General features: G+C 38.2%; 2 protein-coding genes and 1 long non-coding RNA gene across 4 annotated transcripts in view; 2 read left to right on the top strand and 1 right to left on the bottom strand.

The window, feature by feature from the left end:
• Positions 1–3,119, bottom strand: part of clic5a (chloride intracellular channel 5a) — a 16,948-nt gene extending 13,829 nt beyond the window's left edge. Inside the window, exon 1 of the mRNA XM_024294240.2 lies at positions 2,526–3,119. Within this exon, the coding sequence (XP_024150008.1) occupies positions 2,526–3,086 (561 nt within the window). The 5' untranslated portion in view covers positions 3,087–3,119. The remainder of the gene's footprint in view (positions 1–2,525) is intronic.
• Positions 2,803–3,364, top strand: LOC112159971. Its single transcript, XR_002921559.1, has 2 exons — positions 2,803–2,938; positions 3,079–3,364. It is a non-coding gene; the product is annotated as an uncharacterized LOC112159971 (long non-coding RNA).
• Positions 3,365–5,454: 2,090 nt separating this feature from the next.
• Positions 5,455–12,189, top strand: enpp4 (ectonucleotide pyrophosphatase/phosphodiesterase 4). Of its 2 annotated transcripts, none has more exons than XM_024294239.2 (8): positions 5,455–5,609; positions 6,603–6,822; positions 6,908–7,201; positions 7,275–7,379; positions 8,784–8,982; positions 9,113–9,280; positions 9,370–9,639; positions 10,990–12,189. In XM_024294239.2, the coding sequence occupies exons 2-8, from the start codon at positions 6,604–6,606 to the stop codon at positions 11,091–11,093; spliced, it is 1,359 nt and encodes a 452-aa protein (XP_024150007.1). In that variant the 5' UTR covers positions 5,455–5,609; position 6,603; the 3' UTR covers positions 11,094–12,189. The 2 variants fall into 2 exon arrangements, with proteins under 2 accessions (XP_024150007.1, XP_024150006.1); XM_024294238.2 differs by having other exon boundaries at positions 9,107–9,280.
• Positions 12,190–12,287: the final 98 nt, after the last annotated feature.

The following is a 12,287-nucleotide window of genomic DNA, read 5'->3' as shown; positions in this document are numbered from 1 at the left end:
TGTTGCTAACTCCTTTAATGTGGCTAATGTGTAGTGGTGTCGAACTTTGTTTCTATTAAGTGTAACCAACAAAGTTAGGACTTAGCATAGTCAAAGTAACGTTTGTTTTAGTGACATAAGTCTGTTTTGTGTGTCACAAATAAAGGTTGGGAGTACAGGTATTGTAAATATGCTAATGTTGCTAACGCTTCTATCATGGCTAACATGTAGCATGTCACAAACAAGTTCTAAAGTTACTTTGAACGCAGTTAGTAAAGTCTGACTGACCAACAGACTCCTCTCTGACTCTTTTGTCTCGCTAAATGCACCTTGCAGTTTGGTGGCCTTATATATGACATAAGTTAAAAAATAGACCACTCATTAATATTATGTCTTATAACCTGGTGTGCCTCATCATCCTAAGTATATACACCTTTTATATAATTTAATTCTGGTTGTGTTTACTGACCCCAAAGCAATTTTGAGACTTACACGGTACTCTGTCAAACTGTTTGTCTGTTTTTTTTATTTGCAGACAAGATATTGGGTGATATTGTGAATATGCTAACGAGGTCAACATGTAGTGATGTCGGACTTTTTTTTTTTTTTTGGTTACCAACAAAGTTGGGAGTCAGCATTATCAAAGTTTTACTAATATCAGTCAGTTTTTTTATTTATTTTTTTTTAATTTAAGGTTGAGAATTGCATGTATTGCAAATAGGCTAATGTCGCTAACACTGCTAACGTGGCTAATGTGTAGTGTTGTTGGACTTTTTTTTTTGTGTGTGTGTTACCAACAAACTTGAGAGTTAGTGTAGTCAAAATAATGTTTGTTTTAGCAATATCAGTCCGTTTTTTTTATTTGCCACAAACAAAGGCTGGGAATTACAGGTATTGCAAATAGGCTAATGTTGCTAACGCTAACGTGGCTAACATGTAGCATGTCAGAAACAAGTTCTAGAGTTCCTGTGAGTGTAGTTAATAGAGTTTTACTGACTAATTAACTCTTGTCTCACGTAATACGCCTTTTAGTTTGGTGTGACTTATATATGACATAAGTTCAAAAATAGACTATTCATTGATGGGACGCCTTATAACCCAGTGCGCCCTATAGTGCAAAAAGTACAGTAAATGTTTTGGGTTTTTTTTTAGTTTAATATTTTTAAAACCTAAGCAGAAATGTGTTCTTTTGGTTGACAAGGTGATTACCCGGAAGCTAAAACAACATATTTTAGTGAAACCTACAGAATCAAAGAGGTCATGATTGTTAGGTTCGACTCAAGCGGTCTTCAATCCACCTTCTAGACATGCTAACAGCTAAAAAAACAAACAAACATCTCTCTCATCTCCTAATTATCCCCAAATATGGACACAGAAACATTTTACAGTTAATACATTGTTGTATTAACATTGCAACCACTTGTTTTTTTTATGTGAAAATGTAAGTGAATCAATACACAATCTAGTGGTATGAGCTAGCATACTTGTGTAACGTGGTCACTTTTGTTAAATATTATAGAAGTTGTGTACTTGTTGGCTTCTTTTTGCATGAAAATGTTTCTTCTACAAACGTCAGACTTTGATCTCTCACTTTAGTACACGGATCAGTTATATGGCTGTCATACAAGTGTGAGTACTTTAAAGTATAAAATTTATGGCGCTTGTAACCTCCACGCAGGTGAACTTTAGAGTGGAATTTGCAGATTATGTAACAGATTCACACAAATCGTTGAGCGATTGTTAGATAGAGAACTGCAAAACAGAAAAATCGCAACAAAAAAAATTATTCCCTCTTCCTGTTGCTAAAGTAGTGCACAAATACGTCCTTTCGTGCACAAGTGAAGGCACACAACTTTATTTTCCATAAAAACAAGATAACAAGTGACTTTTGCATTACTGTAGCATTAACACCACACCCAACTGTTGTCATGCTGATAACTTCCGCTTTAAAAACTCCCACACCTTCAATTGTTACGTAACTCTCAACAGAATCCGCACTTTTACGACTTCAACCAATCAGCTTGACTTAAACTATGAACGCTAGAGTGCTGCTTTAAAGTCTGGACTGTGTATCTATGTAGCTTGCCTGATAGCTAATTTGGAAAATAGATAAAAGTTTAGCTAGCTAGCTCCCAATCTTGTTTGATAGCTAAATTGCTTAACTGCCACATAGTTATTTAACTATTTAGTTTAGTAGTTACACTGATAGATAAACTTTAGAAGTTATTGGAGCCAATAATTTGATAGCTAAATTGTGTAATAGCTCGCAAGCTAACTAGCTAGCTAGATTTCACAAAACTATCGAGAACAATCTTGCTAGCTCAGCTTTTGCTAAATGTATAAGAACAGTATGTTTTTCTTTAACGACGAATACAAAAGTTTACATGTATAAAAACAGAAGATTGATAGTCTGATTTAAATTATTCTGAATTAGTGTGAATCCACACCACGACTTTATCAGACTGGATATTTAAGGCTAACGTTTATGGCTTTCTACACTGGAACCACTTGTGCACAAAGTTAGACAATTAAAGCAGTGGTCATACCTTGACGTAAAGTGTGACGTTTAAATCCTCTTTTGGTTCCTCTGGCTCCCCTTTTTCAGAGGCTGACGATGAAGACGAAGAGGAAGATGAGGATCGGCGTGACAAGTTCTCCCCATCCACTTCTGGAAACCCACTGTCCCAGTTCAACTCCTTGGAGCTCCCTTGGACCGCTCCTTTTTTGTCTTCCTCTTTGTCGCTATCGTCGCTGCTGTCGCTGCTGTCGTCTTCCTTCTCCTCTTCCTTCTCGTCTTCCTTCTCATCGTCGCTGCTCTGTTTTTCCTCTTTGCTGCTTTTCTCCGACCCGTCCTTCTCGTCGCTGTCTGAGGAAGATGAGGAGGAAGAGGAGGACGAGGATGAGGATGAGCTGCCCCGTCGGTCCTCTGCTGAAAGGACGGGTGGTGGCTCAGAAGGAGGTGCGGGGATCTCTACGCCATTTGCTCTTGTGTTCTCGTAAACATTCGGGAGCTCCTCGTACTCCGGTTCACCTGGCATCTCGTAGGTGTTCTCATTCTGGTAGGGGTTCTGTGGGGTTTCATACACGTTCTCCTTCAAGGGATCCATCGCGAGCGGAGAAGGTGAGAGGAGTGGACCAGGCTGCACAGCAGAGCGACTGAAATGTCAAGAGCGCCTTCCTTATCAGAGAGCAACGCAGGACTTTGTACAGGGATGGGTGATCCCAAGGAAACACTGATCTTTCAGCACATTTTATGGCTGTGGATGAGTAAAAGGCCACATTTTCATAAAGTGTCTTATCATCAAAAACCCTGAACCAAAGAAGATCACTCTAGCTTCAGTCAAAGCTGAGATTAGCACGAAAATAAACTTTACATTAAAGTTGACAGTTCTGCCTTTACGATGATTAGCAAACATCGTGATTTGTCAAATTAAACTCGAAAAATACATTAAAAATCTATATACCATATATACAATTTTGAATATTTAGCTTTTTTTCCTTACCTTAAGCAGAAAATTGTGTAAAAAAAGTGTGTTTCCCAAAATATTTTTACGAATCTATAAAAAACAGCTTATAGAGTCTCAGCTCTATAGAATTCCGGACCCCACACGACTCTTAGTAGTCGGCCATTTTGGCAGCAATATGAACAGCACTACCGCTGAAACTTTCAAGCCATCTGAGTATTCATCTAGCTTAAATTTGCATGACACTGTCCTTTATTTAAAAAAAATAAAAAGGGTAAATATTACTGACCTGTATAATGTTCCTGGTGTGCTTTTTTAAAGCTGATAAAACGCTATGCTATCCAAAAAATAAACTTCCCATCGTCCTACATGGTGGCCTCTCTAAAAGTTTACACAATCCTGAAGGATTATAAATGGACTCAATCTGGGTTTGTAGCAAACATTCAATCACTAAATTGTTGCATCATCACTGGAAGGGTGTTACATTTCAGGTAGCTAACATTAGCATGGCTAGCAGCAGGATTGAGTTGTTTGTTGACATTAGTTTGGCTAACATGTCTGGTTGTCATTTTTTTTATATTCTCCGGAGATGGAATTTATTTGAAAATAGATAGAATAAAGTCCAGACTCTTTGGAGTATCACTCCTTCTTCCTACAAAATACATCAACATTTCAGGATCCACATTTTGATTGCTACATTAGCGCTTGCTAACTTAAACATTACATTATTATCCCCACAAACTGCATGCATTTTACACTAGTGTCAATCCAAAACCACAATAATAGCATATAATGAAAGCTTTTTATACAGTAACATACATGATAGGAAGTGATTTCTGCACAAGCGGAATCCAACTGCTGAAGGGTCCATTTGTCTTGTTTTGCTAACTCCTTTGCTAACTTTTGCTAACTTCTTTTAATGGTACTGATCCACTTAGCATCTTTAGGAATGCGATAAAATGACGTACAGTCTTTCCCCGCTTATTCAATTTTCTAAATCAAGACATCTGTATGACATTTTTGCGTGCAGTAGAGCCCCCTTAGAAACGCAAAAGGACGGAGCACTCCTAATTAAAATTCCAATTATTTGATTGGAAAAAATATGATCAATAAATTGAAATTACAGTGAACAAAATAAATTTGAATGAGTTTTTAAAAAATGTATAATATTCCATTAGTTGCGTTTTTTTAGGAAGTTAAACGAATATTGTATTTAAATAAAAAAATATATATTTAATAAGTAAATATAGATTAATTAAAAATAATTATTATTACTTCAATATTCTTAAAATAATGTGCTTTTAAGCTAAAACAGAAAAAAATAATTGAAAAAAATTCCATTAGTGTGAATGATTCTTTTTTAAGCTAAAACATTTATCTAAAAAAATAAAAATAAAAAATAAAATTAAAAAAAATTAAAGCTAATAACAAAAATATCATTTTATTTTCAATTTACATGGATACATTTCTTTATTAGCTAAAGCACTGAGCTACAAATTAAAACAAACAAATTTATAATTATAGAGTAAAATTCCTAAATTTTGTAGCTAAAAGAAACCTTACGCATATGTATTTATCCACATACATGGATATGTTTTTTTTAATCAATTGGCTAATACATATATATTTATATAAAATTACCCACATTTGTGGATACATTTAGCTTTTTAGGGGAAAAAATTCGCACCAAAAACTGAAAAATAATTATTTTTTATATATCTACTTTTTTTCTTTACATCTAAAGTCCCTTTTGATTGGTTGTTCAACTTGTCACTTAAATCAAAGTTAAGTTTCCGCACTAACGTTGAAATTTAAGCTTTAATTTCAAAATAAAAGGATTGTCCTTTGAACTTCATCATAAAACTAATTTATACAACGGTATCTATTATATTTAAATCTTAGAGATAAATAAAACACTAATTAAAATAAAAACAATAATAATTTCCGAAAAATATGTGCTATTTACATTACCCAATATGAGGACGCAACATATTTTGAAACTCAATACCGGAAGTGGCTAAAGCGATTCAGTTTGCGTTGACGTGTTTTATTTAAATATCCGTGGATTCTGTGTTGGTGGATCGATGAGGTCGATTTCTAAGTAGTCGTGAAAGTTGATGTCACCGGCGCCGTGAGGGTGGTGCTCGCCTGGAAGACCCCCAACAGGTACCGCCACGATCACCAGCGTTAGCTTAACAGCAAGGTTACAGGAGGAGTGAGCTAACAGAAGCTATTCGAGACACGATTTTATTCACAAAGCTGTCAGTCAAATTGCTCTGTTCAATTGTTCAGATGAAGTCATGATGTTGTGTGGCTCGTTTGATCGCGTTTTTGAATGAGGAAGGGTGACTTCCGGGTTTGGTTTTTCACAATGTTTACAATGAAAGTTCGACTTTTATTTTTTTAAATAAACCTGTATGTGCTTTCAAAATTATGAAAGCTCTTTTAAAAAGTGAATTAAAGTTATTTTTATTAATTAACTGAATTAGTTTATCTGTTTTCAGTTTAAATTTCTTTACATTTGAAACATTTGTGACATAGAGAAGGCACAAAATAAATGATATACATATTAATAACAAAATAGTATTTTTTTTTTTTTTAGTATTATTAATTTATTTATTTTAGTAGTTCCTAAAATACAAGATATAATTTTCACTAAGTAAAATCTAAAAATGGGCTCTTTTGAGGTGGTATGTAACCCAGAATGACTTTTTGCTGCTAAAAATTCCCATTCTTGAGTGTATTGTTAGAGAAAAGTGGTTGGACTGAATAACTTTTCCCTCAAAAGCCTCTGAAACTCCACAAAAGTTGAACTCTGCGTCATTCAGCTCCTAACTAAACAGGTTCTAGTTGTTTCTCTTGAAGAATGGTTTCAGAGAAAGTGTTTTTTTTTTAGGTGAATCCATGAAAATACACCTGTTGGTGTAATTTGAGCTCTGTCTAGTTGCTTGGTATTTCCTTTATGTGGTTTTAAGCTGAAACTTTCAGTTCCGGTGATGAAAAATGAACTAAAAACAACTAATTTTGCATTTTAAAAAAGCCTCATCTCTGCCGTTGGTTTAGGTTTCGATTGATTTTAGGTACTTTTTGTCATTTCTGTTCAGAAATGAGACTCTGAAACCGATCTGATCTAGTATTCTGTCTTTGGCGTGTTTTCAGGATGTTGCTTGAAATACTTGTGGGCTTCCTGTGCGCCGTTTCCGCTGCAGAAGAAGACGCGGTTCCCCCTCTGCTGCTGGTGTCCTTCGACGGTTTCCGAGCGGACTACTTGAACCGGTTCCCCATGCAGAACCTCAAACACCTGTATAGTGAAGGCGTTCTAGTGAAGGAACTCACCAACGTCTTCATCACCAAGACGTTTCCCAACCACTACAGCTTAGTACGTTTTTTTTCTTCTTTTTTTAATGTTGTAAATGCAAATATGAAGTAACCCTTTTTAAAAACATCCTGATTGGTCTCTGTAGGTTACAGGACTGTTCGCAGAGTCCCACGGCATTTTGGCGTCCAACATGTACGACCCTGTCACCCACAAGCACTTCAACATCAGGAATGACAGCGACCCGTTGTGGTGGAGCGAGGCCGAACCCCTCTGGCTCACCGCTCTCGACTCCGGCTACAAGACAGCGGCTGTTATGTGGCCCGGCTCGGACGTTCTGATTGGCAATCGCACAGCCACGCACTTCTTCCCATACAACCCCAACGTGACGTTCCGGGAACGATTAGGGAACGTGACGAGCTGGATGTTGGGGAACGGAACGGTAGTTGTGTAGTGTTTATTTGTCGTAGGTTTGGTTTGTTGTTTGGCATCGTGTAATGTTGTTTGTTTATTAGGAACCAGGAGTGATGTTTACAGCGCTGTACTGGGAGGAACCGGACCGATCGGGTCACATTTTTGGCCCTGACAACACAACAGCAATGGCTGAAGTACTTAAGGAGGTAGAAACCTTCATTGAATATATTGTAGTTTTAGTAATACAGTCAGTAATACAACCGTAAACCCATCATTTCATGTGTTTCTTCACTTTGCTATTTTAAAGAATCTACTCCTCACAGTGAAGTAGACATTTGAAGGACCTAGACATCTCTGTGGCACAAAACCACACTTATATTTATAAACCTGATGATTCTTAACTGCATAATTCTTCCCATTTGAAAGTCAGTGTAAAAACTGCAGCAGGAGTTTCATGGTATGGGTTGCCATGGCTAAGTAGTTCCACGTCAGGCTCACCTCACCAAGTCTCATGCCGAAGTTAGATCAAAACTAGGCAAATAGCAACAATACAATCATTAAGATGCACTTAGCCTTACTTTTATTCCATAGTGTGGAAAATATGATATGTAAGAATGTTGACGCTACAGTTAAAGTAGCCTGAAGTTATAAGGTTTGATTATTGTTATAAAAGTGTTAACCTTAAAGAAAAAAAATATGTAAAACTCATTACAGATCAGACCAGAAAATACAATTCTCACGACCAACTCGTATGGTTCTGGCCCCCTCTGGGCCACTTTTTGACGTTTTGTGTGTCCCCAACTCGTTTTTTGACATGCTGGCTTTTTCCATTAAATCAGGGGTCCCCATCTCTTGGGATACAGTACCGTTACTGGGTTAAGATACCGGTCCGCATCCCAAGGGTTGGGATTGGGGACCCCTGATTAGCAGCTGCAGCCCACTGCCAAGCGGCCCTCGTACTGAGGGTTATGAAACCCCTGGTTTAATAGGAACAGCCACCCCTTAAGACAGGGGTCCCCCACTCTCGGGATGCGGTACCGTTACTGGGTTATGGTACCAGTCCACATCCCAACTGTTGGGGACCCCTAATTAGCGTCTGTAGCCTGGTACCAAGGGGCCCTCGGACCGGTAGTGGTTCACGGCCTGGAGGTTGGGGACCCCTGATTTAATGGGAACAGCAAGAATGGCAAAAAACGACGAGTCGGGGACACCCAAAACATCCAAAAGTGATGCGGCTTGAACCATATGTCCATAAATAACGAGTTGGGAGTGAGAATATGTTGGAAAATAATATGTGGCGTTCCCCAAGGTTACCTAATGAGAACCCTATTTTTTTTTATATTATTGAAAAAATTGAACCTACCATTAACTACTTCTTATCTACCCTAGTTCGATTCATTTCCTTTGCCAATTTTTGCTTGGTCACTCCACAATAAGAGTTCCTCCACAGAAAGTCTCATAGAATCTTAGTAGAAAAGTTGAAGACATCATAGCTATAACAGATGACCAACTTTATATAAAAAAATAATTTATTCACAAAGTCTGTGAAACAATTAAGTCTTTCCTCTATTGTGAGGTTTTACCTTGACTGAGTATTCCATCGTCATCAGGTTGACGATAATGTCGGCCTGCTGGTGTCAGAGCTGAAGCGAACCGGCCTCTGGGGACGTATTAACCTCATCATAACCAGCGACCACGGCATGGCTCAATGCTCCAACGAGCGCCTCATCCGATTGGACGACTGCCTCCACCCCGACAACTACACACTGGTGGACCTCACACCTGTGGCGGCCCTCATTCCAAACGGAGGTAGACGAAGACGTCATCTGTGTGCCTCAATCTTCTGTGTTTGGTTACATCATTGTTCTAAAAGAGTACACAATATTTCTATTATAGTGTTTCTTTAAAAAGTTTCTGTCTGTTTGCTCTGGAGATCCAGATGCTGCGTTTGACCTGCTGAAGAAGTGCCACCCCCACATGACTGCATACTTGAAGAACGCCATCCCTGATAGGCTACACTACCGGAACAATGAACGCATCCAACCACTTATACTGATTGCCGATGAGGGTTGGACCATAGTCCAACGAGGGAACAAGCTGCCGCGAAGTAGGTCCTTAATACAACCCAACTCCACATATCCACGAGTTCTCGAGAAACCAACACACATCACCTCCCCTGATCTTTTTCTTTCTCAGTGGGTGATCATGGCTACGACAACTCCCTACACAGCATGCACCCCTTTCTGGCTGCAGTGGGGCCCAGTTTCCATCGGGGTGTCCAAATAAAAAGTTTACAGAGCGTGGACGTTTACCCGCTTATGTGCAGCCTGTTGTCGGTGCCGCCGCGATCCAACAACGGCTCGCTGAACCATTCGCGGTGCCTCCTGGCCCATGAGAGCTGCTGGACTCTCTCCCAAGTGATTGTGCTGGTGGTGGGCGTCCTGCTTCTACTCTCTTTGATCACTGGTAGGTACAAACTGTTTTAGAGTCCTTCTTTTCTCAACAGGCTTTGAAGGCGGAGCCAAGGTTCTTAGTGGAGTTAAAGTTAAAAAGTATAAATGTGAGCTCCTACAATCATGCAAGAGGTCTTGTGTGATTGTAAGAGCAGGCAGCCTTCAGTAAAGGGGCAGGATTAGGCCATTATGTAAAGCTTTCTGTAATAACTGGATTGGGTAAGAAGACAGAAAGTGGTTTGATTCTTTTTTTGATAAAACTCAAATTAGATCTGGAGTTCCACTAGGTTACATTCTAGGCTACCTACATTTTAACAGGGAGCACCGGATTAGAGAAAAGTCAAGTCAGTCTGTCTTTATTGATTGCATTCATAGTAACTCTAGAGCTTGTTTGTAACATGCTACAGTAGCCGCAATAGGTGCGTTAGCATTTCCACCTGTAACTCCCAACCTTGTTTTCCATGCATAAAAAAAAAAGATGGATACTGCAAAAACAAACGTTACTGAGACTATGATAACTTTGAACTTTGTTAAGAGTTTAGTCTATTTACAATACCTGTAACTCCCGATAGTATCTGCAAAAGCATGTGGTGCCTGCTGGCCCCCACCTCCAACGTTGGGTGATGTCACAGGAGGTTTGTCCATCTCTTTATACTATCAATGCTCCCAACTTTGTAAGTAACGGTAAAAAAGAGAACAGTCTGACACAGCTACACACTAGCATAGTCACAATAACAACCAAGCGTGTAATACAATTAATATTTAATATACAACATTTATATATTGATTAATATATAAGGTGTTCTAGATTAAAAGTTGCACTGTCGTTTAAAAAACAAAGGCTTTTGAGTGTGCAGAAAATACAGTACTTGCTTTCTTTTAGTTACATTTTTATTTGTAAAATTAGAGGAAATGATCACAAATGTGCATAGCCTTATCTAGGCATTTTCTAGCTTTTCTTATTTTTTATGTGCCAGGATTTTATATTATTTTATAAGCCAAGTCAAAAGTAAATGACTGTTTTCAGTGCAGAAGAGGAACCATTGAAAACTCAGTTTTACTCAATATTGTTATAAACCACAGACTAAGCCTGAAATCTCTAAGTGCACTGCATTAGTCCGTCCCTCTGGGTCTGCTCTGACTTCCTGACTGTAAAAGGGTTTTTAAAGCTGAGTAGTACCAGTACGTATAATACAGAGGATATTAATAGATAGTATATAGATAATTTGATAATGTATATAGTTTGTTTTTTTATTTTTACTGTATATAAAACGTTGGTCATTGATGATTTTGCCTATCCCGTGGCAGTTTGTAATTCACAGTGTGTACCCACTAAGACTATATCAAATCTCTCTCTTCACAGCTCTGTTCCCTCTGATGAGCTCCCACCTCTCCTTGCTCCAGCGGCCGTTTCAGAGGCTGCGCTCGTGTAACAACGACGATGACGACGACTCGTTGTTGGAGTAAACCGATCACTCGTGTGTCGCCCGCCGCCATGGGTGTTCCACGCACCTTACTGCCTTTCTTGAGTGTGCACGATCACCCTGCTGGTCAAAGCCTCAGGTCTGCTTCCTCTCTACAACACAAAGAGGTGTTATCCTGGGAGGATGCTGTTATTGTGGATGTTACTGCTTTTTATTATTGTTGCTTTTTGTGGAATGCTTCTTTTTGTCAGTAGAGGGAGCCCCTAGCCAGTTAAAGTCCTGCTCCTCCTGAGAGCTTTTGGATTGTTCTGTTCTCTCATAAATGGATTCCTGTAACACTGGATAGCTTGGACGACCAAAAACCTAAACATGAGTTTAGTAATATGTGTAAATCAAGTCATCAGGCTGCACAGATGTTGGTTTAGACATAAACTTTACAGCCTTTTAGGCTGTTTGTACACCATGCATTCAGAGATTACCTCGACTGTGTTGAATGTTTTTAACTAAATGTTAGTGGACATCTACCCGCTTTAAAAAAAAAAAAGGACATTATTTTAAAAATTGTCACTTTCTTAGCACTTTTTTGCATTTGTTTGACATCAGTGTGTTCAGATCATGGATACAGAATTTTTACATTTTCTCATAATCAGGTCAACAGATGTGGTTTAAGACCTCATAAGTGAATTTTTACAACTGTTTCTTTCAAATGGGTTGAAGATCTTTGCTCAAAGTATCAACTCCAAAACAAAAGAGATTAAAACTACCTGAAACATCTTACTTACCTTCTTAAAATGGGTAAGACGTTGTAAGACGGGAAGGGAACTTGCTGGTCTGTGAGTCGCGAACGTCTTTGAGCTGCTGAATAGTCCAAAATTAAATTGGTATTTTTATTACATGCAAATATAAAAATACATTAGATACATGCTTTTTAATTGTTTTTTTATCCAAAGTAGTTCCTTATAATTCCTGGCTATTGGACATGTTGACAGCATCATCAATATTTGCTTCGAAAAGTCTTTGGTCATACTTTAGTAGGCTTTTCTTCTCTTCATATTTCCGTAGTTTTCATCTTTTTTGTGCTAAAATTAAATAAATCTCCTGAAAAACACTTGAAAGTTTTAGATTTAAAAAAAAAAAAACCTTAAATAAATCGTCAGTTGTGAACCGTTTTCAGTCATAGTGCAAAAAACCAGAAGTTTCTTTGACTTTTACGTCTTTTTCTCTAAACTTTTGAATC

Source organism: Oryzias melastigma, linkage group LG2 (assembly GCF_002922805.2).
Source record: "Oryzias melastigma strain HK-1 linkage group LG2, ASM292280v2, whole genome shotgun sequence".
Taxonomy (NCBI): domain Eukaryota; kingdom Metazoa; phylum Chordata; class Actinopteri; order Beloniformes; family Adrianichthyidae; genus Oryzias; species Oryzias melastigma.
The sequence above is the reverse complement of the archived record's forward strand: the minus strand, read 5'-3'. Positions and strand labels throughout refer to the sequence as shown.

Excerpts from the sequence above, each read along its gene's own strand:
- enpp4 (XM_024294238.2), top strand. The coding sequence starts at position 6,604 with ATGTTGCTTGAAATACTTGTGGGCTTCCTGTGCGCCGTTTCCGCTGCA. Across the intron at positions 7,380-8,783 it reads TGGCTGAAGTACTTAAGGAG|GTTGACGATAATGTCGGCCT; the intron begins GTAGAAACCTTC and ends CATCGTCATCAG. Across the intron at positions 8,983-9,106 it reads GGCCCTCATTCCAAACGGAG|ATCCAGATGCTGCGTTTGAC; the intron begins GTAGACGAAGAC and ends TTTGCTCTGGAG.